At 43.8% G+C, this 26,705-nt stretch overlaps 1 protein-coding gene across 1 annotated transcript in view; it reads left to right on the forward strand.

Moving 5' to 3' along the window:
• The window catches only part of PAPSS1 (3'-phosphoadenosine 5'-phosphosulfate synthase 1), a 155,741-nt gene that overhangs the window by 121,097 nt on the left and 7,939 nt on the right, over positions 1–26,705 (forward strand). Inside the window, exon 10 of the mRNA XM_040329653.1 lies at positions 8,554–8,822. Coding sequence (XP_040185587.1) covers positions 8,554–8,822 — 269 coding nt within the window. The remainder of the gene's footprint in view (positions 1–8,553; positions 8,823–26,705) is intronic.

A 26,705-nucleotide genomic window follows, 5' to 3' on the forward strand; every position in this document is an offset into this window, starting at 1 on the left:
AGGTGACCTTTCTTCCGGCACTGCGGTGCCCAGGGAGTAAGTGGGAGCTGAAATGCTCTCAAAAGAGGGTTTCTGTTCCACCCAACCCCCCACGAAAAAATGACATGCCAAATATGGCATGTCAGGGGGGTAACCTTCCCTTAAAGCGGAAGTTCCATTTTTGGGTGGAACTTCGTTTTAATTGACAGAATCCATATTGCAAAAGGTCAATAAGAGAAAGCAGGGGAGAATTTGACAACTGTCTATTCAAGATTTTTTAAACATTTTTTTGACCAGTATTAGGTTTTTGCCTCAGTCATTTAATTGTACATGCATATAAGGCATCATTTAAAAAAAAAAAGCTGACTTTTCGTGATCTGCATACGTATTTTAGGTCAGTGGTTTTTTAATTATTGGAGTCAGTGTTATGTCCAATAAACTGGCAGTAAAAGGAGGTTATAAATGCCAGTCCCATGTTTCTCTGATGAGAGTTTTTTACTTTTTGAAAACCATTTATTAGAGAAAAAAAAAGAAAAGGTTAAACTTCAGCTTTAGCCCAAGTTCACACTGGGCTGTGGGAATAAAGCCATGAGAGTTCAGCTGAACTCGCACAATTTCACTACCAATTACGGCTGCGATTTTAGAGACATCTGTTTAGGTTTCTGCACAGATGTCAATGTAAATCGCAGCCCGAAATGTTAAAAAGTAGTACAGAAACAACTTTTTGAAATCGGTGTAGCGCCACAGATGCGGCGTCGCACCGATTAGGACAGTGCCATTGTCGGCAAATGCCGCCGATTTGTCAAATCGTACCAATGTGAACCAGGGCTTAAGGATAAATGCATTGGGTTTGTGTTGTGATGTTAATATTTTGGGCTCTCTCATTTATGTATAATCAATAGGATCACATTTGTTTTTTTTTTTTTTTTTTTTTGACAGAAAGCATTTGTGTAATTTTTTTTTTTTATAAAAAGAAATATGAAGTATTTTCGTGGTCTAGCATGAAATATTTCACAAAAGTGTTGTTGTGTTTTAGGGATTGTTGCCATGGATCCAAACTAAGAGGCATGTCTGGCAGAGAGGTCTTTGCTTTAACTTTTTTGTCTATTAACAGCATTATATAAAGTGAAACACAATGTATGTGTTTTCCACCACCCAGGAGAAAGTTAGTGTGCACTAGTAGAAGTAGAAAGTTTCTTTTGTTTTAGCAGAGTTAAAAAAAAAAAAAAAAGTGGCATGTTTTATTATGCATTGCTATTTTGTGAGCAGAATTGCAGAATTGAGCAGAATTTGTCCATCTCTGAAACAGGCAGTATAAATACCATTCACAGGTCTTGTGATGTCTTTTTAGATTGTAAGCTCTAACAAGCAGGGTCCTCTGATTCCTCCTGTATTGTATTGTAACTGTACTGTTTGCCCTAACGGTGTAAAGCTGTGCAAGTTGTTGGCGCTATATAAATTCTGTATTACAATAATGTCTCATCCTCCTGGCTGGCATGGGTTTTAATATAAGACTAAAACTTGTGACTAGTGCTTGAGCAGGATGAAACCAAACAAGGCTCAAGAGATGACAGAGCTGTACCAACTGAGTTTGTTAAAGAAGGCCAGCCTAATATTAAAATCGATATGTCTATAGACATCCAAGATCTAACACTAACCTATCAAACCCTGTAAAGAAGAAATCGGTATACATACATTTTTTTTTTAAGCCACTCTGGTCTCCAGTGGCGGAAGCTCTGCAGAGGACACCGCCGACAACGGCTGTGGAATGAATGGGAAGTGACGTCACCCAAAGATATTCTATGGGGCTTCCGTTGTCAGCTGTGTCCTCTGCACCCGCCTCCACAGCGAAGCCGCAGCTGACAGCTCAGTGTCGGATCGGGTCGGAGTGGCTTTTGAAAGGGTATGTATACTGATTTCTTCTTTACAGGTTTAGATTTAGTTAGGTTAGTTTTAGATCGTGGATGTCTATAGATGTAGCGATTTTAGTATTAGGCTGGACTTCTCTTTTAGCCCTTTTGCCGCCAGGTCCGTATGTCGTCTGGACCTAGCGGCGGGGGGTATCACACACAATCCAGTGGCTGCAGCCACCGAGATTGCGTGTAAAACTGACAGGCAGAATCCTGCAAAAAAAATTGTTACACCCAAGCACATAAACCCCACCCCCCACATACAGTCATGGCCAAAATCTTTCCAGAAAATCAAGTATTTCTCACAGAAAAGTATTGCAGTAACACATGTTTTGCTATACACATGTTTATTCCCTTTGTGTGTTTTGGAACAAGACAAAAAAAGGCAGGGAAAAAAGCAAATTGGACATAATGTCACACAAAGCTCCAAAAATGGGCTGGTCAAAATTCTTGGCATCCTTTCAAAATTGTGGATACATGAATGTTTCAAGCATGTGATGCTCCTTTAAACTCACCTGGGGCAAGTAACAGGTGTGGGCAATATAAAAATCACACCTAGTCTTTTCATTGTGTGTCTGTGTGTGCCACACTAAGCATAGACAACAGAAAGAGGAGAAGAGAACTGTCTGAGGACTTGAGAACCAAAATTGTGAAAAAATATCAACAATCTCAAGGTTACAAGTCAATCTCCAGAGATCTAGATTTGCTTTTGTCCACAGTGCGCAACATTATCAAGAAGTTTGCAACCCGTGGCACTGTAGCTAATCTCTCTGGGAATGGATGGAAGAGAAAAATTTATGAAAGGTTGCAACGCAGGATAGTCTGGATGGTGGATAAGCATCCCCAAACAAGTTCCAAAGAAATTCAAGCTGTCCTGCAGGCTCAGGGAGCATCAGTGTCAGCACCAACTATCTTTTGCCATTTAAATGAAATTAAACACTATGGCAGGAGACCCAGGTGGACCCCACTGCTGAGACCGAGACATAAAAAAGCAAGACTACAGTTTGCCAAAATGTACTTGAATAAGCCAAAATCCTTCTGGGAAAACGTCTTGTGGACAGATGAGACTAAGATAGAGCTTTTTGGTAAAGCACATCATTCTACTGTTTACCGAAAATGGAATGAGGCATACAAAGAAAAGAACACAGTACCTACAGTGAAATATGGTGGAGGTTCAATGATGTTTTGGGGTTGTTTTGCTGCCTCTGGCACTGGGTGCCTTGAATGTGTGCAAGGCATCATGAAATCTGAGGATTACCAAAGGATTTTGGGTGGCACTGTAGAGCCCAGTGTCAGAAAGCTTGGTTTGCGTCTGAGATCTTGGGTCTTCCAGCACGACAATGACCCCAAACATACGTCAAAAAGCACCCAGAAATGGATGGCAACAAAGCGCTGGAGAGTTCTAAAGTGGCCAGCAATGAGTTCAGATCTAAATCCCATTGAACACCTGTGGAGAGATCTTAAAATTGCTGTTGGGAAAAGGCGTTTTTCCAATAAGAGAGACCTGGAGCAGTTTGCAAAGGAAGAGTGGTCCAAAATTTCAGGTGAGAGGTGTAAGAAGTTTATTGATGGTTATAGGAAGCGACTGATTTCAGTTATTTTTTCCAAAGGGTGTGCAACCAAATATTAAGTTACGGGTGCCAAGAATTTTTACCAGCCCATTTTTGGAGTTTTGTGTGACTGTGGCCCGGATTCACAAAGCACTTACGCCGACGTATCTCGAGATACGCCGCGTAAGTGTAAATATGCGCCATCATATCTATGCTCTGTGCCCATAAACTGAGATACGCCTGAAAATAGGCTTCATCCGACCGACGTAACTTTCCTACGCCAGTGTATCGTGGGCACATATTTACGCTGGCCGCAAGTGGCGCTCCCATTGATTTCCTATTCAAATATGGAAATGAGGGAGATGCGTTGATTCACGAACGGCATAAAGTTATTCCCCATATATGAGGTGCAACTCATGCTAAGGTATGGACCAGGGAACACAGCCGTCGTATTTTACGTCGTTTAAGTAGTACGTGAATAGGGCTCGACGTAGGTTAAGTTCACGTCGTAGGCAGTTATCTGTCGTATCTTAGGGAGTAGTTCCGACGCGATTCTGAGCATGCGCACTGTGATACGTCCACGGGACAGCGCATGCGCAGTTCGTTTTAATTACTTGTATGGCACTCTGCCCATCATTTGCATGGGGCCACGCCTCATTAGCATGGCTCACGCCCACTTCCACCTACGACGGCTTACGCCAAGGGAACCCAGCGCAGTTTGGGAGGCAAGTGCTTTGAGAATTCGGTGCTTGCCTCTCTGCGCGACATCGCTGTATCGTATATTAGATACGCTACGCCGGCATAAATATGCGCCAATGTATGTGAATCCGGGCCATTATGTCCAATTTGCTTTTTTTCCTCCCTTTTTTTGTTTTGTTCCAATACATGCAAAGGGAATAAACATGTGTATAGCAAAACGTGTTACTGCAATACTTTTCTGTGAGAAATACTTGATTTTCTGGAAAAATTTCTGGGGTGCCAAAAATTTCAACCATGACTGTACACACACGCAGGAACGTAAACGCATGCATCGGGGCGCCTACGTGTAAAAATGTTGATTGCGATACACATGTTACATATCGCCATGTAGGCCGGAGTGAGAGTAATAATTCTAGCACCAGAAAACCGCGGTAACACTAAACTGATACCTATAGGGGGCTTCTGAAGCATAGTCTATAGAAAATATATGATACTGAAGTTTTGTTGCCATTTCACGGGCGCACATAAATTTAAGGTTTGGCATGTTTTGGTATCTAACTACTCGGTGCAACCTTGTCTTTTTTATTTTAGTTTCTGTTGTGCTTTCTTATTAGAAAACCCAACATTTTCTTTAAATCCTTTTGCCATATGTTTTGCCTCTCCAATCTAAGCATTGAAATTGTCATCTCTGTAACTTAGTTAGTTGTGTTGAGATGTCAATAACACCAATCTTATTTGGATAAACAGATAGTGACTTGATCCTTACGATACCTTGTTGATCTTGTGAAGTTTAATATATAAACTGTGAGGATCTTGCAACAATGAACATCAGATAGGTCAAAAGATCAAAATGTGATCCAGTCCATAAGACATGTGCTGAGATGCATTACTGGGAAATTAACAAAGGGTAGAGGTAACTATACAGGATAAGCTGAGGTACAGGAAGGGGAGGAACCAGGGACAGAATAATACATATAACATTTAAAGGCATATCACAAAGCATGTGAAACATGACACCATAGGTGTAATCCTGCATTACATATTTTTAGAACCGCTAAAAAAATAACAGGGTACATGGCTATCCTTCAGAGGTAAGGTTAATATTAATGGTTTACCCTTTCCCGCCGCCTCCTGACTATTAACTGGAACTCTGGAGGCAGGGAAGGCTTCCTGATATCATGACGACTCAGTCACAGTGTGAACAAGTTGGAGAGCCCTTCCCAGTGGCTCCTGATCTCACAAAACTTTGGACGGATATGTGTGGCATGTCGGCAATAATGGCCACCCTCCCTGCTGCCACACATCTGCATTATGTGGTTGGCAAGAGGATAAAAGTGGAGATTTAGGCAATTACAAATGCCCATTCTCTTAAACACACCTACAGTCAAAGACTTGAGGCTGGCACATTGTTCATGTTGCCAAGCTGGGAACTTGCATGATATCACAGCTTTTTCCCTCTTTTCCATATAGTAGTATCCTGAAGAAGGTGTGGACCTAATTTTGTCTTTTTACATTAGGTCCACTTTAATAATAACCACTTCATGTGGCTGGCAGACAGAACCAGGCTGAAATATCTCAAGTCTGTGGAAGAAACCCGAATTAAACATAATTAGAATGCGCCTTTGTGAGTTTATTTTTCCTTTCACCAAGAGGGACAGTAATTGCCTATCTGGCATGATGTTTGGAATTTGCAGTAACAAACAAAATAAAACATATTTATTGTATTGAGTTTTCCAATTACTTCTAAATCATCACAAAACGATTTGTACTGCTGATATTTCAAAGCTGGCCCAGAATCAAAACTATAGTGCAAAGAAACATACTTTTCTCATGTCTTCTGGACTAGAACCATGAAATATCAAAGTGTTTCACATGAGTAAATAATCCACCCTATTTTCTCAGTGAATTGCAGTTTGGCACCCAGTTGCATGACTAAATAATACTTTGCAGCATAGTGAGGAGCATACTCCAGGGTGAAGAATTGGATGCGCTACAGCTATGAAGAGGATTTTCCTGCTCAGGAGTGCCTGAAGCGCTTTGGCTTCAGTGTTAGTCATTTTTGTTTTGTGGTGTAAGCTTCAACTAATATAGCGCTTTGTGCTTATGATGGTCGCTGCAGGACCAGTTTGTGGAATTAACTTTTAAAATGGCACCTGCCATATTTTACTTGTATTTTTTTTTACTCTTGTCTGTGTGTCAGAATGTATTTGGTTTGCTATGAAAAAAATCTAACGTAGTTCTCATTGCCATTGCTGCTGATTTTCTTGTGAAAAACTAAATTGTCACTAGGCTATTTGAGTGCATACACACCCATTTTTGAAAAATGGGATGAAGATTCTTATTTTTTTATTTTTTTATGTTGAATTCAGTGTATTGCTTTATACTCTATATTAGGGATCCTCAAACTACGGTCCTCCAGCTGTTGTAGAACTTCACATCCTATGAGGCATTGTAACACACTGACATTCACATAAATGACTATGCATGATGGGAATTGTAGTTCCTGAACAACTGGAATGCCGTAGTTTGAAGACCCATGCTCTATATGAATAGCTGGAGTTTGACAGCGAAGCTCTTGCTGTCAATCAACAGAGCAGGGCTGGGCAGGGGGGCAAGGCAGCAGAGCTGACTACCAGAGTACAGGCACATGTTTTGTAGCTCCAGTCAGAATGTTGGAGAGATACAAACTGACCACATTGGTACACATCTGCTTCTTTACTTGGCGTTGTCAGTTTTTAAAGAGAAAGATGGGAACTGCCAGATTCGCCAAGTACTTTTATAAGAACGGTCTGATGCCCGTACACACAGTCAGATGTGAGCTTTTGGATGGAAATTCCGACCATGTGTAGGCTCCATCTGACTTTTCTTGTTGGAATTTCCGCTAACAAAAATTTGAGAGCTGGTTCTCAAATTTTCCGACGGAAAAAATTCCAATCGGAAATTCCGATCATCTGTAGCAATTCCAACACGCAAAATGCTTGGAAACAATTTGACGCATGCTCGGAAGCATTGAACCTAATTTTCTCAGCTCGTCGTAGTGTTGTACGTCACTGCGTTCTTGACAATCGAAAATTCGGAGAACTTTTGTGTGACCGTGTGTATGCAAGCCAAGCTTGGACGTAATTCCATTGGAAAAACTATCCAAGGTTTTTCCGACGGAAAATCTGATCGTGTGTATGCGCCATAAGAGTTTAAATACAAGGCAAGCTTTACAAGAAACTGTGTTTTAATACACCAATACATACTGTAATTTTAATGTCATGTTTAGGATGAACATAAACTTCTGCCAGAAACCTTATGACCCACTAACTTCCTCTGCTTACTGTCTGTGCTGTACTCTGATCAGTTACATTGTTCCCAGTCTGTGAACTACAAAATTATGTTAAAAAGAAGAGAGGATTTTTCTGTAGTTCTGCCCTTGGGTGACCACGCTGTTTCTCCATCAGTACGGTATGGTGACCTAGTATCACCCTAGAATAGGAAGTGTTACTGGCAGGATCACCCACTGAAGATAAAGAGTATATGGGTTCACATGAACAGGATAAAAGATGTGCGAGTTGTTATAACCGTGGTCCTTATTTAATCTCATGATAAATGTCTACTCCAAAATGTTCAGTGCACATAGAAAAGTGTACAATTCGTTTTTTGGATATACATACTTGTTTATCTATTGCAAGCTGATATTGATTCACAGATATTAGTCAGGAGTCCGCAATATTTAAATGAGTGACTTGTACGCACAAGGATAGGCCATCATTTCCAATGCTCCTCTTTGTCCAGTAGCAGGAAGAAGTCCGATTTCCATCCATGTATGGGCAGGCTGGTTGTACAGAAGTCTGCTGATCAACATCTGTACAACCAGTTAGTGGCGCTGATCATTGTATTCTGAGGGCGGGGAAGTCTCACCACCATCAGAACACAATAGCACAGCAGGAGTGATTCCCTCATTAACATCGATTGCGCAGCTGGGGAAGTAATGTATGGCCAGCTTATGAGTCATCGGACCAGGAACCAATGCACAACCTGCATGTCTGCTATCTTCTCTGCTATCTTCACTCAACAGTTGTTAAGCAGTTTGACCTAGTAGTTATTCTGCCCAGACTCTACTGGCCAATCTGCAAATATCTGTAAGAAAAATAAAGGAAGAATGTAAATCTGGTCATATACTTAAGGCTAGTACAGATGGGCCGAATGCCAGGCGACATTAGCCAGTTCAAAAGAAACCAGCTGACATTCGGACCATTTGCACTGAAGTCGGCCTCTGTCGAAGGGGCATGGCCAAAAAAGGTCTGCTGATTGGCTCCCGATCAGTGCTCTCAGCCAATGGCATCCTCTTTCTTAGGTGATCAATTATATGTCTACATTTTTTTTATTGCCCTGCCTGAATGTTTTTTTTTTTTTTTTTTTTTTTTCAGATGCAGTCTTTGCCTTCCAGCTGCGTAATCCTGTTCACAATGGACATGCATTACTGATGCAGGACACACACAAGCAGTTACTTGAAAGAGGTTATAGACGCCCTGTTCTTTTACTTCACCCACTGGGAGGCTGGACCAAGGATGATGATGTTCCCTTGATGTGGCGAATGAAGCAACATGCTGCTGTGCTTGAAGAACGTGTGCTGGATCCAGAGACCACAATAGTTGCCATCTTTCCATCTCCTATGATGTATGCTGGTCCAACAGAGGTAGTGTCTCACAAATGAACCATCTATATTTGTTTTCTATAATTCACAATTGTTTAGATAATTATAATACAGTAGCAAGAAAAACAATGTGAACCTCTTGGAATATATATATATATATATATATATATATATATATATAGTACAGACCAAAAGTTTGGACACACCTTCTCATTCAAAGAGTTTTTTCTTTATTTTCATGACTATGAAAATTGTAGATTCACACTGAAGGCATCAAAACTATGAATTAACACATATGGAATTATACATAACAAAAAAGTGTGAAACAACTGAAAATATATTTCATATTCTAGGTACTGACTGAACAAAGTTACTATCCATATAGGTTAGCTAAAGTGAAGTTGCAGCAAAGCAGCTTGCGTTGCAGCATCTTTTTTATCAAACAAAAAAAATTACTATGTGGAGAGTAGACTAGAGGTCTCTGTACTGGCTAGATACATGACTGCCTCTGCCTACAAGCCCCAGAATGCAGCACGGGCCGGTAATTGCCGGCCCTCGCTGCATTCTGGGGTTTGTAGGCAGAGGCAGGGCGCGCAGCACGTCAGGGGACGTTTTGTTTCCAGAGTGGAGGATGTCGGCATGCGGCGGCCGCCGATTGGCTGTTACCGGCCCGACTTCCTTAAACAAAAAAAAACAAAAAAAAAGTCAGCAGATAGCAGCGAGCGGGCCCCTCCTCCTCTGGGTGTAAACAGAGGGAAGGGCCGCCGCGCTGGGTGTACCACTCCGCTGATTGCCGCCGCGGTCACAGCATCAGGAAAGGCCGCAGCCTCGGCCTAGCTCCGGAGCCGAGGCACCGCTAACGGCCATGTTAAATATCGGCCTAATTTGGATGATTTGCCGATTTCTCAAACGGCCACATCTGTGTATTTTGATCTCTCTTGGGATCTTATTTTCTGGTAAGCGGCAGCTTATTTAAAGGTGGAGGATCTCTTTTCTACCAGATATTGGCACTATTCTTGGCTGTCCGGAGGTTTGATGTCACCAACTTGTCTTTTTGGGAGGACATTTTAACATCAGTTTATTGGTCTCCAATTGAAGATTCATCTTTAATTCAACAACTTACCTGTTTTCAACTGTTTGGGACTCTTTATTTGACCATCCATTGCATCAGTACTTAAGTGTGAAATACAGGATTAGAAAATCGGCCGATAGTTAGTCGAAATCCTTGCAAACATTAACCCATCGAAAAAAAACATTAAAAGAGCAATCTATTTAATATAGTGTTGACGTGTCACGCACAAGTGGAAGTGATGTAGTGTGCGTGTGACCTTGTAGCCCCACCTTTCCGCCTAGCACGAACCTTCCGACGCAACCTGTTGTAGTAACCGGCATCGAAACCGAAATATCCGGCATCGGAACAAAATTATCCGCAAATTAAAGTAGTGGAAGCATCAACGGGCGTTCATAGTGTGTTTGGTGTATGTGTGTTCATGAACGTACGGTTTTGATTCAAAATGGATGAGGGCCAGAGGTCCAAAATTTGCATTATTGGACTTGGTGTTCTGGCCATCCATAAATAATCGGCAAAAAAAAAAATGGAAAACAAAGAATGTGGACCAGACAGTGGCTGCAGAACAGGGATCAATATTCACATATGCAACTAATACGAAAGTTTAAAGAGAACAATCCAGATGACAAATATTATACAATACAACAATTTTTTTTTTAATTATTCGAAACATTTGTTATGATTTCTTTGCGTTCATTTGGAACTTTTTGTTCGTGTTTATGAAACTGCGTTCTTGAACACTGCTTCCGGGTCGTAGACTATTTCCTGTCATGCGTACTAATGTTTGAGAGATTTCAGGATACACGACCGTCACATCAACCAATAGAATATCGTTCCTTGTCAAACGATACGACACCATTTTTTTATTTTTTTCAATCAATCTTTTTCGTTCATAATATCGATATTGGGTATTACTTGCTGGGAAATCAACGAATAGAATATCGGCTGATCGTTCGAAGAGTGGAGATTTTCGGCCCATATTCTTATCGTGTATTCCTGTCATTAGTCTGGCGCAGAAAGTTTGAAGACAGGGGTTTTTTGATACCATTTGATTTTGTTATTCATTTTATTTACTCAGAGCTACCTTGTATGCCATTGATTAATTTCAATAGTACTGGGTCCACTAGATTATTTAATGTGCAGCTTAGTTTTTTACAATGTTTAGTATTTACCTGACAGAAAAATATATATATATTTTTTGTATCCCTGATCACACAAAGAACATATGCTCAAAACCACGATACACTCCCTTATAATTCATGTATTATTGTGTTATGATAATGGTGCTATTTGTAAATCAGTTTTTTTTTATGATAAAGGTCCCCCTATTCTCTTTTTATCTCTCAAAAGGATAGTGTGATATCTGAGTAAAAGCCTTTTTTTGCCACCCTTTTATTGCTCCGGCCTGGCCAATATACAACAATCTTAGATAGTGGAGATGATATCACTGCATAAAAGTTTTAATGTCTGGGGTGTAGCCAAAACCTTGAGGGTATAAAGCTAGTTTAAATTTAACAGGGACCCGTGGGAACCCTGCAAGTTTTGTCTGTTTTAAAGCATTTGTCTGAGTACTGTAAAGTCAATTGCAAAGTAAAAGGCAAACATTTCTCTTGAGTTTGAAGACAATCATATCCTTAACTTCTCTGCGTCATCTTTGGGGAAAAATAATGAAAAACAAAATCCCTCACTGCTTGCTGTTTTTCCAATGACTTCAGACAATGGCTCACCAGCATTGCCTCTTGTGCCAAATAATAACAATAATATAAAACCCATCCCTCCCTTTAATCATTTTCTTTGGGTCGTAGAGAAGACATTATACCATTTTTCTATAAAAGCAAATTATTTACAGACCAGCTTTCTGTTAACCTTGGCTGTACCAAACTATCCTGAATAGCTATCACACATGTCTTTTCTGCAGATTGTTGCCTTGACTATTAAAGGTGTAGGCTTTATGTCTTGTCTGTATTGGACACTTGTGCTGTGTTGATATATTAAGTGTCCATTGTTGCGTAGCAGTGTTAACATCTCCTACAATTCAGCAGAGGAATAGTGATCTCTTACTTGTATTCACAGTTTGGAAAATTGCCTTTTTTGTATCTCTTGGCTTGGGTAGTTACTGCAGATTTCAAAGTGCAATCAATTATAGACTGATAGTAACAAGACGTTATCAATGACTAGTATGAAAACTGTCAATGTGCCTGTATAATAATAAAGAAAACTATGCGCTGATGAGCTTATGCAATAATTTAAATATGAAGTCATTATTATAATGGTACAGGCTTACTTATAAAATGTTTTGTTTTCTTCATTCAGCCTTACTTTGTCTGAGCAGTGTCAGTCAGCTGAAGTCTTATGTCTTAATGCTGGTCACACATGGCTTATATTCAAGCTGTGTTTGGCCCTGTCCCACCACCAGGTTTGTCAAACTTTGATCTGAAAGTCGTAGGACCCGGGCAGAATATTTTTGACCAAACAATAACTGCATCTAATGATATTTAGTCACTGTTCGGCAGGGGAGAAACCCCATCCAAGCCATTTAGTGTATATAGGAGGTATCCAATGATTTCTCTCACACTGGGCATTTGCCATCCCATCTCCTTGCAGTCAGTCAAAACCATCACTTTATGACTTGGAATGCTTTACAATTTGGACAAAATATGGAATGCAAAGTATTATGAGTAAATGTAAGATATAATGGGATGTTTCCTCAACTTAAATTATAGTAATGTTGGGCATTTTGCATGCAACGTAAAGGGCAAGTTCACCTTTTACAGAAAAATCTGTAAGGAGGTATGTAGAAGAGCATTCTAATTGGTCGGTGTCGTCACATGGACGGTGCCAACCAATCGGAACCCGCGTTGCCCGTCCTGTCACTGCAGGCAAAGAGGAGAGAAAGCCGCTAGGATTTGAAACCCCCGGACTGATAAAGCGGCTATACAATCTGTCAGAGCGGGTGATTGCTGGACACCAGGTTAGTGGGGCCAGGTGCGATAGGGAAGGGGGTCCAGTGTAAGTTCACCTTACAGATTTTCTGTCTGTCCTATGAGGCTGCAGGACCCCCGATCCTCTGTCTGGACAGTACTGATTGGCCCTGTGCTGATCACATGCACCCTCCCAAGTAAAAAAAAAAAAAATACAATAAATATTATATCCAGCTGGAGGAGTAAGATCCTGTATTATCAATAGCAAGAAGACAGACTTTGTAAAAGTTCTAGGGTGCTGTCTTACTAATCGGCTCTTTGTGCTGAACCCTGAAAAAACATATAACCCATGAGCAGTGTACCCCTACTGTCTGAAAACCGTGATTGAACTTGTTTCAAATTACAACTATTTCTGAGGTAGAGCCTAATTTCCATCAGTTTTTCACATTTTTTCCAAAAATAAAATAAAGAATTGGACTTGAGGAAATGAACAAATGGGGAAGGTGGGTGGGTGGAGTGGTTATTTCACAGGATGAATAACTAGGGGGACTTTTTTTTTTTTTTACCCCCTAACAGTGCGGTTATATTCCCCATTGCCATTTTTATTGTAACCCACAGTTTTCTGCCTAACACTATCAAAGATATTTGGGTTATTTTGCTGAATAAAACACTGTAGTCATGCATTCTAAATGATAGCTCAAGTTGCATATTTTAAGAGCTTTGTAAGCTTTTGACCCGAATTGAGAATTTTTTATTGAAAACATTTTAATATTGTGTTTGTTCAGTCTTGTGAATAGCAACTTCCTGATCACTTTAACCACTTAACCCCAGGACTATATTGCTGGTCAAAGACCAGAGCACTTTTTGCGATTCGGCACTGCGTCGCTTTAACTGACAATTGCGCGGTCGTGCGACGTGGCTCCCAAACAAAATAGGCGTCCTTTTTTCCCCACAAATAGAGCTTTCTTTTGGTGGTATTTGATCACCTCTGCGGTTTTTAGTTTTTGCGCTATAAACAAAAATAGACCAACAATTTTGAAAATAATGAATATTTTTAACTTTTTACTATAATAAATATCCCCCAAAAATATATATTAAAAAAAAAAAAATTTCCTCAGTTTAGGCAGATACGTATTCTTCTACATATTTTTCGTAAAAAAAAACTTGCAATAAGCGTTCATTGATTGGTTTGCGCAAAAGTTATTGCATTTACAAAATAGGGGGTATTTTTATGGCATTTTTATTAATATTTTTTTTTTACTAGTAATGGCGGGCGATCAGCGTTTTTTTTTCGGTACTGCAACATTCTGGCGGACACTTTTGACACATTTTTGGGACCATTGGCATTTTTATAGCGATCAGTGCTATAAAAATGCATTGGATTACTATAAAAATGCCACTGGCAGTGAAGGGGTTAACACTAGGGGCGGGTAAGGGGTTAAGTATGTTCCCTGGGTGTGTTCTAACTGTAGGGGGGGTGGACTGACATGGGGAAATGACTGATCTTCTGTTCATACATTGTATGAACAGAAGATCAGCATTTCTCTCCCTGACAGGCCCGGGGGCTGTGTGTTTACACACACAGCTCCCGGTCCTCGCTCTGTAACGAGTGATCGAGTGTGCACGGCAGGGATCGCGTCCACCGGGCACGCGCACGGGAGTCGGGGGCGTGCGCGCGCCCCTAGTGGCCTGCGCGAGAGCCGACGTATAGCTACGGGCTCTCGCGCAGGGGGATAACTGCGTATAACTGCGGCGGCTGGTCGGCAAGCAGTTAAATACGCAATCATCTGCAGATGCATTTCATGATTAGATGCAGAGTTTTGTAAAACTATTCATACCCCTTGAAATTTTCCACATTTTTTCATGTTGCAGCCAAAAACATAAATGTGTAGTATTGGGATTTTAAGTAATAGACCAACACAAAGTGGCATATTATTGTCAAGTAAGAGGAAAACGATAAATGATTTTCTTCTTTTTTAGTTTTTTACAAATATGTAAAAAGCGTGGGGTGCATTTTGTATTCAGCCCCCCTGAATCAATAATTGGTAGAACACCTTTTGGTTGCAATTGCAGCTGCAAGTCTGAGTATGTCTCTACCAGGTTTACACATCTAGAGCGTGACATTTTTGCCCATTCTTCTTTGCAAAATAGCTCAAGCTCTGTCAGATTGGTTGACGAGTGTCTGTGAACAGCAATTTTCAAGTCTTACCACAGATTTTCAATTGGATTTAGGGCTGGATTTTGATTGGGCCATTCTAACAATATGAATATGCTTTGATCGAAACCATTCCATTGTAGCTCTGACTGTATGTTTAGGGTCATTGTTCTGCTGGAAGGTGAACATCCGCCCCAGTCTCAAGTCTTTTGCAGACTCTAACAGATTTTCTTCTAAGATTGCCCTGTATTTGGCGCCATCCATCTTCCCATCTACTATGACCAGCTTCCCTGTCCCTGCTGAAGAAAAGCATCCCCACAACATAATGCTGCCACCACCATGTTTCACGGTGGGGATGGTGTGTTCATGGTGATGTGCAGTGTTAGTTTTCTGCCACACATAGTTTTTCTTTCAGGCCAAAAAGTTCACTTTTGGTCTCATGTGACCAGAGCACCTCGTTCCACATGTTTGCGGTGCCTTTTTTTATAACCTAACCCTGCTTTAAACTTCTCCACAACTTTATCCCTGACCTGTCTGGTGTGTTCCTTGACTTTCACAATCAGGTGACTTCTGAAGGCAATTGGTTCCACTAGATTTTAGTTGGCGGTACACTTTTCAGATATTTATTTGTAAAAAAAAATTGAAAACCATTTATCATTTTCCTTTCACTTCACAATTATGTGCCACTTTGTGTTGGTCTATTACATAAAATCCCAATACTACACATTTTATGTTTTTGGCTGTAACATGACAAAATCTGGAAAATTTCAAGGGGTATGAATAATTTTTCTAGGCACTGTAATTGGAGTGAATATTTAAAATTTTGTTCAGTAAGGGTTCTTAACTTCTTTAGTAAATCCGCTTTAAAGTGTTGGCCTCTAGTAAAGCCTTGATAGTGCCCTTAGCAGGTCCTGTTAAAAAACAGTAGCACCAAATCTGCAGGTTGCTAAAGACTGACCTGAGCCAACCATTCTCTGAAAAGAAAGCAGTCGTCTGGTTTGAAAACTTTGTCAAATGACTCTTGTTTTTCCCAAGATAAACCAACATTAAGACTGTCTGTAGCCAAATTCTCCCACATTTATATTTATTGACACAGCCATATTATTTTGTGTGATGGAGATTGGATCATGCCTGCTTGTTTGCTCTATTTGTGGGTAGGTGCAGTAGTTTCTATAGGCTTCTTTTAGTAATGCCTCAAAAAATACATATTTGATGTACTCCAGATTTGCTGATTTGCATCTGATTGAACATTTTTTCTGTTTTGTTAGCATAAAGATGAATGCCTTTAACTTTGTCTTCTGTATGAAGTCACCTAGATGCTTGGTTAGGGGCATGTTGGGTGAAAGATCATATGCTTATATTTGATGTGGTCAGCTGAAAGTTGCTGCTGGTACACTCGCACTTTCTGCTAGCCAGACACCCGTCCACTTTAAGCTGTGCAGGTTTTTAGCACGTCTTATTTTATTAGTTTAGCATTGTACAGAAGTACCATTTTTACAGACTTTGCTAGTTCTCAGCCAAAAGAACAGGAGTTTCTGAGGTTTACATCCATGGAACATACTGCACCATTTGCGTTGAATTTCCAGCATGATTTATTTTTATTGCTCTGATAAGGTTTTTGGCAAAAATATGTCGGGCAGAATGTTTATGCAGTTTAAAGAAATTGTTTTCTATTAAGACTCGGTTCGAAGGCCAAACATCTCTCCTACCCAACAACAATTTGGAGACAACTGGCTTTTAAGAGCTAAGCATCAGGGGAGTCTCCTGCCAATTTCACAATTGTACAAAAATACTTTTAAAGACCTAACTAAATTTGTCTCCCAACATGCACTTTGTTTGTGTGAAACCTGATGTTTAACTCCTTCACTGTCTGTTTCCTCCAGAATTTGACTATTTCGAGTTATCTCTGCACATTGTCGTTTTGCTTCTGTTATATGAATACACAATCTTGATCTGTAAGGCAGACTATATTCCGTACATGGATTGTTGCAAAGTATGAACAGTTTCAACTTCATAAAACAGCAGTGTATGTTGTGTACAATGAAACCTTGCTAGAGTTATGTCAAAGACCTTGTAGGTGGTGCAGAGTTGTGGCCTATTCAATAGTGTCCTCTACTAAGTCAAGAGAAGATTACTTGTTTCCTGATTTACTGAGTTTCCTGATTGCCAAATGAAAGTTCTCCTGAAAAACAGTAACACGTTTTGTGAGGTAAACTTTTCCTCACTGTAGACACAGCACAGGATCAGAGCTTCATTGTTAAGAGAATATACTTAAGCCCTGTACACACGATCGGTTTGTCCGATGAAAACAGACGGATGGACCGTTTTTATCGGACGAACCGATCGTGTGTGGGCCCCATCGTTTTTTTTTTCCCATCGGTGAAAAAAAATAGAACCTGTTTTAAATTTTTCCTATTGATAAAAAAGTCCATCGGTCAAAAATCCATGCATGCTCAGAATCAAGTCGACGCATGCTCGAAAGCATTGAACTTCATTTTTCTCAGCGCGTCGTAGTGTTTTACGTCACCGCATTTGGACACGATCTGAGTTTTGACCGATGGTGTGTAGGCAAGACTGATGAAAGTCGGCTTCATCGGATTAGATTCCATCAGATATCCGATCGTGTGTACAGGGCTTTACTCTAGTATCAACCACTGTTACCACCAGATACCAGGGGGAGCATGGGCAAAAAGATTGTGTGTCTCAGTAAACCTCCCTTAGAATAGCAGATGTTTACTGCATCAAATTAAAAACACTATTCTTTTTCAATATTCAAAGCAAACTTCCCCATCCATCCATGTCTCTATGCTTTATTTTGCTGAGAAATCACTTTGAAAAAAAACCCCTAGCACAGTGGTTCTCAACCTTTCTAGTGCCATGACCCCTAACTGTAGAATTTTCGTGGGTCGTCAGCACCCAAGGCAAGACAAGTAATTTGAGCCCCTAACCCACAGACATTTAGGGCTCCTTGAGTCCCTTCCACTCGTACAGTATTAAAACCCCTTATGGTACATTTTAGGATATACCACTCTCTCCTTTTATCTCTCTATCTTAATTTCTTGTTTTATTCCCCCCCATCCCTTTCGGTAGCCATCTTTCCTGTTCTTTCTCTCCCTTTTTTCTTTGTTTCTCCCCCTCTTTTCCTCTCCCTTCCAGTTCCAGGTATTCTCTATTTGTATTCCTTTTCTTACTCCTTTGGGGGGGGTTGGAATGAGTGGCAGTGCTGGCCGGGGAGTTGGAATGAGTGGCAGTGCTGGCCGGGGAGTTGGGATGAGTGGCAGTGCTGGCCGGGGAGTTGGGATGAGTGGCAGTGCTGGCCGGGGAGTTGGGATGAGTGGCAGTGCTGGCCGGGGAGTTGGGATGAGTGGCAGTGCTGGCCGGGGAGTTGGGATGAGTGGCAGTGCTAGCCGGGGAGTTGGGATGAGTGGCAGTGCTGGCCGGGGAGTTGGGATGAGTGGCAGTGCTGGCCGGGGAGTTGGGATGAGTGGCAGTGCTGGCCGGGGAGTTGGGATGAGTGGCAGTGCTGGCCGGGGAGTTGGGATGAGTGGCAGTGCTGGCCGGGGAGTTGGGATGAGTGGCAGTGCTGGCCGGGGAGTTGGGATGAGTGGCAGTGCTGGCCGGGGAGTTGGGATGAGTGGCAGTGCTGGCCGGGGAGTTGGGATGAGTGGCAGTGCTGGCCGGGGAGTTGGGATGAGTGGCAGTGCTGGCCGGGGAGTTGGGATGAGTGGCAGTGCTGGCGGGGAGTTGGAGTGAGTGGCAATAATGGTGGGGAAGTGGGATGAGTGGCAATGGTGGCGGGGAGTTGGGATGAGTGGCAGTGCTGCCCGGGAGTTTGGATAAGTGACAATAATGGTGGGGAATTGGGATGAGTGGCAATGGTGGCGGGGAGTTGGGATGAGTGGCAGTGCTGCCCAGGAGTTTGGATAAGTGGCAATAATGATGGGGGAGTTGGGATGAGTGGCAACGGTGGCGGGGAGTTGGGATGAGTGGCAACGGTGGCGGGGAGTTGGGATGAGTGGCAGTGCTGGCAGGGAGTTGGGATGTGTGGCAATGGTGGCGGGGAGTTGGGATGAGTGGGAGTACTGGCGGGGAGTTGGGATGAGTGACAGTGCTGGCAGGGAGTTGGGATGAGTGGCAGTGCTGGTGGGGAGTTCTGATCAGCCAGCTTAGGTGCTCTTGATCAAGATCTGCTGATCTGAGAACTGTAGTGGGGACTTTAAATGGCAATCACAGGTAGTGTTGCTCAATGTGTCCCCAGCTCTGTGGTGTCTCGCAGCAGTGACACCTATGCCGAAATCAGGAGATAGTCTCCTCCAGCCCCTCCCACTTCACATTTCTCACCTGTCAGCTGACCTCTAGTCTCTGCCCCACACCATGTAGTGAATTGAATGGGCGGCCGAGGGCTCCAGGAATAGCCCAGCTGGGTGTGGTTGGCTGCGAAAAGGCTGTGAGTGCTGCAGGCTTCAGGAACAGCCCAGGATTCAGTGACCCCTGGAAAATCGTAATTTGACCCCAGGACCCCAGGTTGAGAACCACTGCCCTAGCATTTCTGGCCATTGCCATCTTGAGTAAGGGCAAATGATTCATGTAGCATTTACTTCCTGAAATCCATCTGTGCTTAGCTTAGGTATGCATGCAGGAGAGTGTGCTTAGCTGGGAAACATCCTTCTACTATTTCTTTATCGTACATCACGGGACACAGAGCAGCATAGCCATTACATATGGGTTATATAGTGTACCTTCAGGTGATGGACACTGGCACTCTCCGACAGGGAGTTCCCTCCCTATATAACCCCCACCCATAGTAGGAGTACCTCAGTTTTTTCGCCAGTGTCTTGGTGCACGTTGAAGAAGCTCTGCCTATAGTTGTCCTTGGGACCAGGGCAGGCTGACCGGATCCGACCAAGGTGCTTCATAGCCAAAGTGGTCGGTACCTGGGCCCCAGTTCATGGATGGGGTTTTGCCTATAACACCTCTCCTTTAGGAGGGCTGGACTCTGGGTTCCAGGACTGGTTCTTTTTACAACCAAGCAATACCTGTTGCCAGTAGTGCTCTATAGGTCCAGGAGTGTGGTGTTCCTATTTTGGACCCCGGTCCCTGAAGGTCTATGACCATACCCCCGGTGAAGGGGAAAGATTGGGCCTCTTGCACAGCAATACCCTGCGACGGGGAGAAGGTAAGCGGGGGGCTCACGGAACTTGGTGTGTCAGTGAGCTCTCCACAGGGGACTCTGGGTCTAGCCCACTACATGCCTCTGTGCATGGGCAAATCACTCCACAAAGTCTAATGTGACCGGATGGTTCTAGATACCCATGTGTGTTCTCCCCTGGCTGGTCTAGGAAGCTGCTGCACTGCCATAAGGTTAGGAAGGAAAAGTCCTGATATTTCCCTTACTTGTGAAGTAAATGGAGGACTTCCCATCCGGGTTCGGAAGCGGTGTATACATGTTTCCCAGAGCCTGTTCGGATGTCTCTCTCCCCAGCAGCTCCATGTGTCTCTCCAGGACTTCCTGCTTCCTCCAGCAGCGTCAGGGGCGCACGCGCTGTAAATAGGCGCGGCGACGCTGCGTGGGGGGGCGGGCAGACGTTGGGGCGGTCCTTCTCCTCTGCTCTGAAGCCTATATCAGGCTGTCAGTCGAGCGAGATCGCCGTGGGACACGGAGAAGCGGCGCTGTCTAGCTGCACGGACAGCACAGGGTTTTGTATGCCTAGGTCCTTCTGGAAGAGAGTGACACCCGGTGGCCAATTTTGAGTACACACCCATACTAGAGCCTATGGCTCAATACATTTAACCCTAAGCCGGTGTACTTAGCAGCAGCTTGAGAATTTAACCCACTGCTCTATACTAGACCAGCGTTTCAGGGGGGTAATACTTAGCTCATTTGTTGTGAGTTACAAGCCCTTGGGGCACTGTATTACATATCTTGATTTAGGTTTGGGAAAGTTTAGATTTTTCTAACATTATCCTAGCCTATTATAGTGGCACATTTAAATTGGTGTGTTTTTTCTTCCAGCATTAACAGTCAGTTGTGTTACAGTGGAGTACCTTGGGTTTGTATCATGGCTCCTAAAGGCACGGGAAACACCAAAAATGCTAAAGGTACAAAGAAGCAGAGGGGTTCCCCATCGGACTCTGAGGATCTTGGCCAGGCTTTAGGTGTGCCTTCCTCCCCGGACAGACCAGAGGTCATTGCCCCAGGTGAGCCATCAGGGTTGCTAGGTGCTACGGCTGGCCCTACCCAACCAACTCCTACCTTTGTTACGGAGGAGATGTTAGCCTCCACCTTGGGTGGATTGGAACAGAGGATAGCGACTTTGATTGCATCCTCATTACCTGGGAGAAAACGGGTTAGGTCCCCGTCCCCTAGGTTTGAGTCCCCAGACGAGGAAGTCCTTTCCCCAGAGGAATTGGAATTTCCAGGGAATCAAGCGGACGACCGCTTGGAGCAAGGTTCGGAGGAGTCAACAATAGAGGAACCTTTTTCAGCTTCCCATGCGGAAAAGCTATGGATCCAGACCCTAGCGGACATGGTACGGTCTGCATTTAGGTTGCCCCTGCCTGAGCCTCAGGCTTCCGTATCCTCCCTAGGTTCCTTGAAAGCACCTCAGTCCAACTCGGTTTTCCCGGTCCATCCTTTATTGAAGGACCTGATTTTTTCAGGATTGGGCGAGACCAGATAGGATTTTTCTTCCTCCTAAAAGGTTCTCGATTCTGTACCCCTTGGAAGAGGGGTTTTCAAAGAAGTGGGTTGTCCCTACAGTGGACGCAGCCATTTCGTTAATAAGGCTTTAACTTGTCCTGTGGACAATATCCATATGTTCAAGGATCCAGTCGATAAAAGACTTGAAACCCTGCTGAAAGCCTCCTTTGCCACAGCAGGGGCGGTGGTTCAACCAGCCGTAGCCGCCATAGGGGTGTGCCAGGCATTGAAGGACCAGGCCAAGCAGGCTTTGAAGGACCTTCCAGCGCAGCAGGCTCAAGACTTGGCCAATCTGCCTAGAGCCCTGTGTTTTGCAGTGGATGCTATTAAAGTTTCCATCCAGCAAGCTTCCCGTCTATCTCTATTTTTGGTTCACATGAGAAGACTTTTGTGGTTAAAGAACTCCCTGCAAAAAACTCTTAACTGGTTTCTCCTTTCAGGGAGAAAGATTGTTTGGAGATGATCTGGACAAATACATACAGAAGATCTCCAGTGGCAAAGCACCCTCTTGCCTGTTAAAAGAAGGTCTCAGGGACCCTCCTTCAAACGCCCAGCCTCTCCAGTCCCAGGGCCCTCATCCTCTAGGCAGTATCGACGACCTCCTGGACGTACATCCTCAAACAGGTCGCAAGGGCAGGCTTCAGGTAACAAGAGACCGTGGTCTCGCAAACCAGCTAAAGCTGCCTCTAAGTCGACCTTATGAAGAGGCGCCCCCACTCTCCGCTTTTTCTCAGGGCTTTGGGAGGCCAGAATTTCCGACCAGTGGGTTCTGTCCTCAGTGGCTCAGGGATACAAGCTGGAGTTTCGGGAGTTCCCTCCTCCTCACTTTCAGGTGTCAAGCCTACTGGGCGATCCACTAAAAATAGTTTCGCTTTTAACAGTCCTAGATCGCCTCCTGACTCAAGGGGTGATTATGGAAGTGCCAGCTCGGGAACACGGACAAGGATTTTATTCAAATCTGTTCATCGTCCCGAAGCCAAACGACGATGTCAGGCCGATATTGGATCTGAAGTCATTAAACCGTTTCTTAAGAATCCACTCCTTCCGAATGGAATCAATTCGCTCAGTAGCGGCCGCCCTACAAGGGGAAGAGTTCCGATTTATCCCGGGCATTACAGGTTCCTTCGGTTTGCTTTAAACCATCAGCATTATCAGTTTGTGGCCCTTCCATTCGGGCTAGCCACGGCTCTCCGAGTCTTCACAAAGATTCTGGCCCCTGTGTTGGCCAACCTAAGGGCACAAGGTATCTTGGTCATGGCTTACCTGGACGACCTTTTGGTGGTCGATCACTCAGCAGCCAGCCTAAATCGGGCAGTACTCTTGGTGGTACAGTATTTGGAGTCCCTTGGCTGGATTCTAAACCAAGACAAGTCAGCCTTACAACCAACGAGAAGGTTGGAATATCTCGTTTTGATCCTAGATACAATGCATCAGAAGATCTTCCTACCCCAAACAAGGGTAGATTCAATAAAGGAATTGATCCAGGTAGTTCTGAGCAGCACAAGGCCAACCATTCGCCTCTGTATGCGCCTGTTGGGCAAGCTAGTGGCCACCTTCGAGGCGGTGCCCTACGCCCAGATTCACTCTCGAAAGTTGCAGAGAGCAATTCTGATGGCCTGGGACAAGAAGGTCCAGGCATTGGATCTTCCCATAACCCTGTCCTATGCAAACCACCAGTGCGGCACCAGGAGTCGGGCAGCCCAGAGAGAGGTGGACCAGATCTTCTCTTGGGCAGAGACCCATGTCCCCTGCTTTTCGGCAATTTTTATCCCCGGGGTGGACAATTGGCAGGCGGACTTCCTCAGCCGCCAACAGATGTCCCCAGGGGAATGGTCCCTCCATCTCGAGGTGTTCATGACATCTCCTAGAGGTGGGGGTCTCCAGAGGTAGACATCATGGCGTCCAGGTTCAACACAAAGGTAGTCAAGTGTGTGTCTCGAACAAGGGATCCATTGGCTTGCGGGACGGATGCCTTGGTATGCCCTTGGCATCAGTTTGCACTAATTTATGCTTTTCCTCCGTTACGAATGCTACCCCGGCTCCTTCGCAGGATCCAGGTGGAGTGCAAACCAACGATTCTAGTGGCCCCGGCCTGGCCCCGGAGGCCTTGGTACTCCTTGATGGTAAGGATGTCAATAGAGGAGCCCTGGGCCCCCCCTCTGCATCCAGACCTTCTCTCGCAAGGGCCGTTCTTCCATCCTGCCTTACAGGCTCTAAATTTGATGGCCTGGCTGCTGAATTCCTGATTCTCAGGGGAAGAGGCCTCTCTGGTCAGGTAATCTCCATTCTAATTAATGCCAGGAAACCAGTTTCCAGGCTAATATATTATACAGTGTGGAAGGCCTACATAGCCTGGTGTGAGGCTAAGGGGTGGCATCCCCACAAATATGTTATTGGGAGAATTCTGGAGTTTCTACAGCTGGGGGTGGATAAAGGTCTGGCTGTTAGTACAATCAAGGGGCAAGTCTCGGCCTTGTCGGTTTTGTTCCAGAGACCTTTGGCTACCCACTCGTTGGTGAAGTCATTTATACAGGGGGTTATACGGGTCAATCCTCCGATTAAAGCTCCCCTGTACCCTTGGGATCTAAATTTGGTTCTATCAACTTTACAGAGACAGCCTTTTGAGCTTTTATCCGAGATCCCTTTGGTTTTGCTGACTAGGAAACTAGTCTTTCTAGTGGCTATGTCCTCCACCAGAAGAGTGTCGGAGTTGGCAGCCTTGTCATGTAAGGCTCCCTATTTGGTACTACATAAGGACAGAGTCGTACTACGTCCACATCCGTCTTTTCTTCCAAAGGTAGTATCTAGTTTTCCCCTGAATCAAGATTTGATTCTTCCATACGTTTTTCCAAAACCCTCTTCAGAGAAAGAGAGATTTCTGCATTCCTTAGATGTAGTCAGGGCGGTTAAAATGTATTTAAAAACCACGACCCAGATTCGAAGGACCAACGTTTTATTTATTTTGCCAGAAGGGCACAAGAAGGGTCAGGCAGCATCTAAATCCACCATTTCCAAGTGGATTAGACAGTTGATTGTGCAGGTCTATGGCCTGAAAGGGAAAGATCCGCCTTTATCGGTAAAGGCTCATTCTACGAGAGCAGTGGGCGCCTCTTGGGCAGCGTATCACCAGGTCTCTATGGCTCAGGTCTGCAGAGCGGCGACCTGGTCGTCTGTCCACACGTTTACGAAATTTTACCAAAGGGACGTTGGGAGGAACGCTGATACAGCCTTCAGGCAGGCGGTTCTGCAGGCTGCAGTATAGAATCCTCTTGTCCAATGGCATCCGCTGTTTTTTTCTACCTGGTTGGTCTCCCTCCCCTCATTTGGCATTGCTTGAGGACATCCCATATGTAATGGCTATGCTTCTCTGTGTCCCGTGATGTACGATAAAGAAAAAGGGATTTTTAATAACCGCTTACCTGTAAAATCCTTTTCTTGGAGTACATCACGGGACACAGAGCTCCCACCCCTCTTATGGGGAATTTTTTGGGATGCATATTGCTTGCTACAAAACTGAGGTACTCCCACTATGGGTGGGGGTTATATAGGGAGGGAACTTCCTGTCGGAGAGTGCCAGTGTCCATCACCTGAAGGTACACTATATAACCCATATGTAATGGCTATGCTGCTCTGTGTCCCGTGATGTACTCCAAGAAAAGGATTTTACAGGTAAGCTGTTATTAAAAATCCCTTTTTTACCCTCCTGAATAATGCTGGGATGTATGGCATCATTTGCCTAGGCAAGAAACCAGGAAGTAACTGAAGAAATGTAAAAAAAAGTTTAAAACGCGTAAATATGATATGTTTTCCTATTTATTTACTAATGCTAGCAGCATAAGGATTAAAAATAATCAGTGTTGATTGTGAGAGTGAAGTTCCACTTTACAACTCCACTCAAAAAATATATGTAAATAAGAGACACATGCCATATCCTATTCAGAGGAGATTTTGTGCTACCAAAAAAAGAACAATAAAAAGCTTGACCAAGGGTTAAAGGAAACATAACCCCCACCATCCCAAACATTCTGACTTGTGTATCTCAGTCCTATAGAGCGTCAGGTTATTTCAAGTCCCAAAGGAAACTTTCTTCCAGGTGTTTCCTACTCGGTCTCATATGAAAAACACCAAAAATCTCTTGCGCCATTTTTTCCTTTTTTTTTTTCTTAAAGGCATCCACAACTTTGAGATCCTTAGAGATTTTTTTTGATATTGGCATGGTGACATCACTCAAAAGCAAAGCAAACACCACACCCTGATTGAAGATTCTAATCCTTGGAACTTAATCTGGAACACTAGATTTTAATTTAATGGATTTGAAGCCATGGTAGATGTATACATTTCCATATGACAAAGTTCCTTTTTATGATTTTTTTGGGCAAGTTCACACCAGAATGTGGTGCGAGAAATATGCATTCTGTGTGCGTTACCCGCACCACATTCAAAAAGGGAAACCCCATTCGGGCTTATCCACATCGCTGCATTTTACCGCCATTTTTGCAGCACCGGCGCCATTTTTTTTTGCAGTCTGCTGTTTACAATGGGATTTCCCATTGGTGGCCATTTTGTTGTGGTCGTGCTATGGCACAGCTGTTATTGCAGTCGGCCATTTTATTGTGGTCGCGCCCTGTTATCTCTGAGGTGTCGGGATTTTGGCCTCTAGTGCTGGCTTCTGAACGGCGCGCAGCACAATTCTCCTCACAGATCTGTTCCTCACAGTTTTTCCTCACAGCTTTTGCCTCACAACACACGCTGTGTACAGAGGGCGGGCAGCGGCGCTGAGCAGTCTCTTGCTGGGTTGGTGAGTCCCCTGGGTAACCCCACGGTCAGCGCAGCAAGGACTTTCAGGTCTTGGATAGGTCCCTGAGAGCTGTCTATGTTATGGAGTCAGTGTCTGGTCCTTCTTCCCCAAACAAGCCAGAGGGGGCAACCGGTGCCCCTGCACCTGCAGTTCCCATTGACACTGACGGCAGTCCTGGAAACATTGGTTGCCAGGGTGGAAGTGGCATGTGTCCGTAAGGGGGGTACAAAGCGCCCCCGCAGGTTCGGCTGCGGCACAGGACCCCGGTTCTAGGTTGTCAGA

This window comes from Rana temporaria, chromosome 1, assembly GCF_905171775.1.
Source record: "Rana temporaria chromosome 1, aRanTem1.1, whole genome shotgun sequence".
Lineage (NCBI taxonomy): Eukaryota > Metazoa > Chordata > Amphibia > Anura > Ranidae > Rana > Rana temporaria.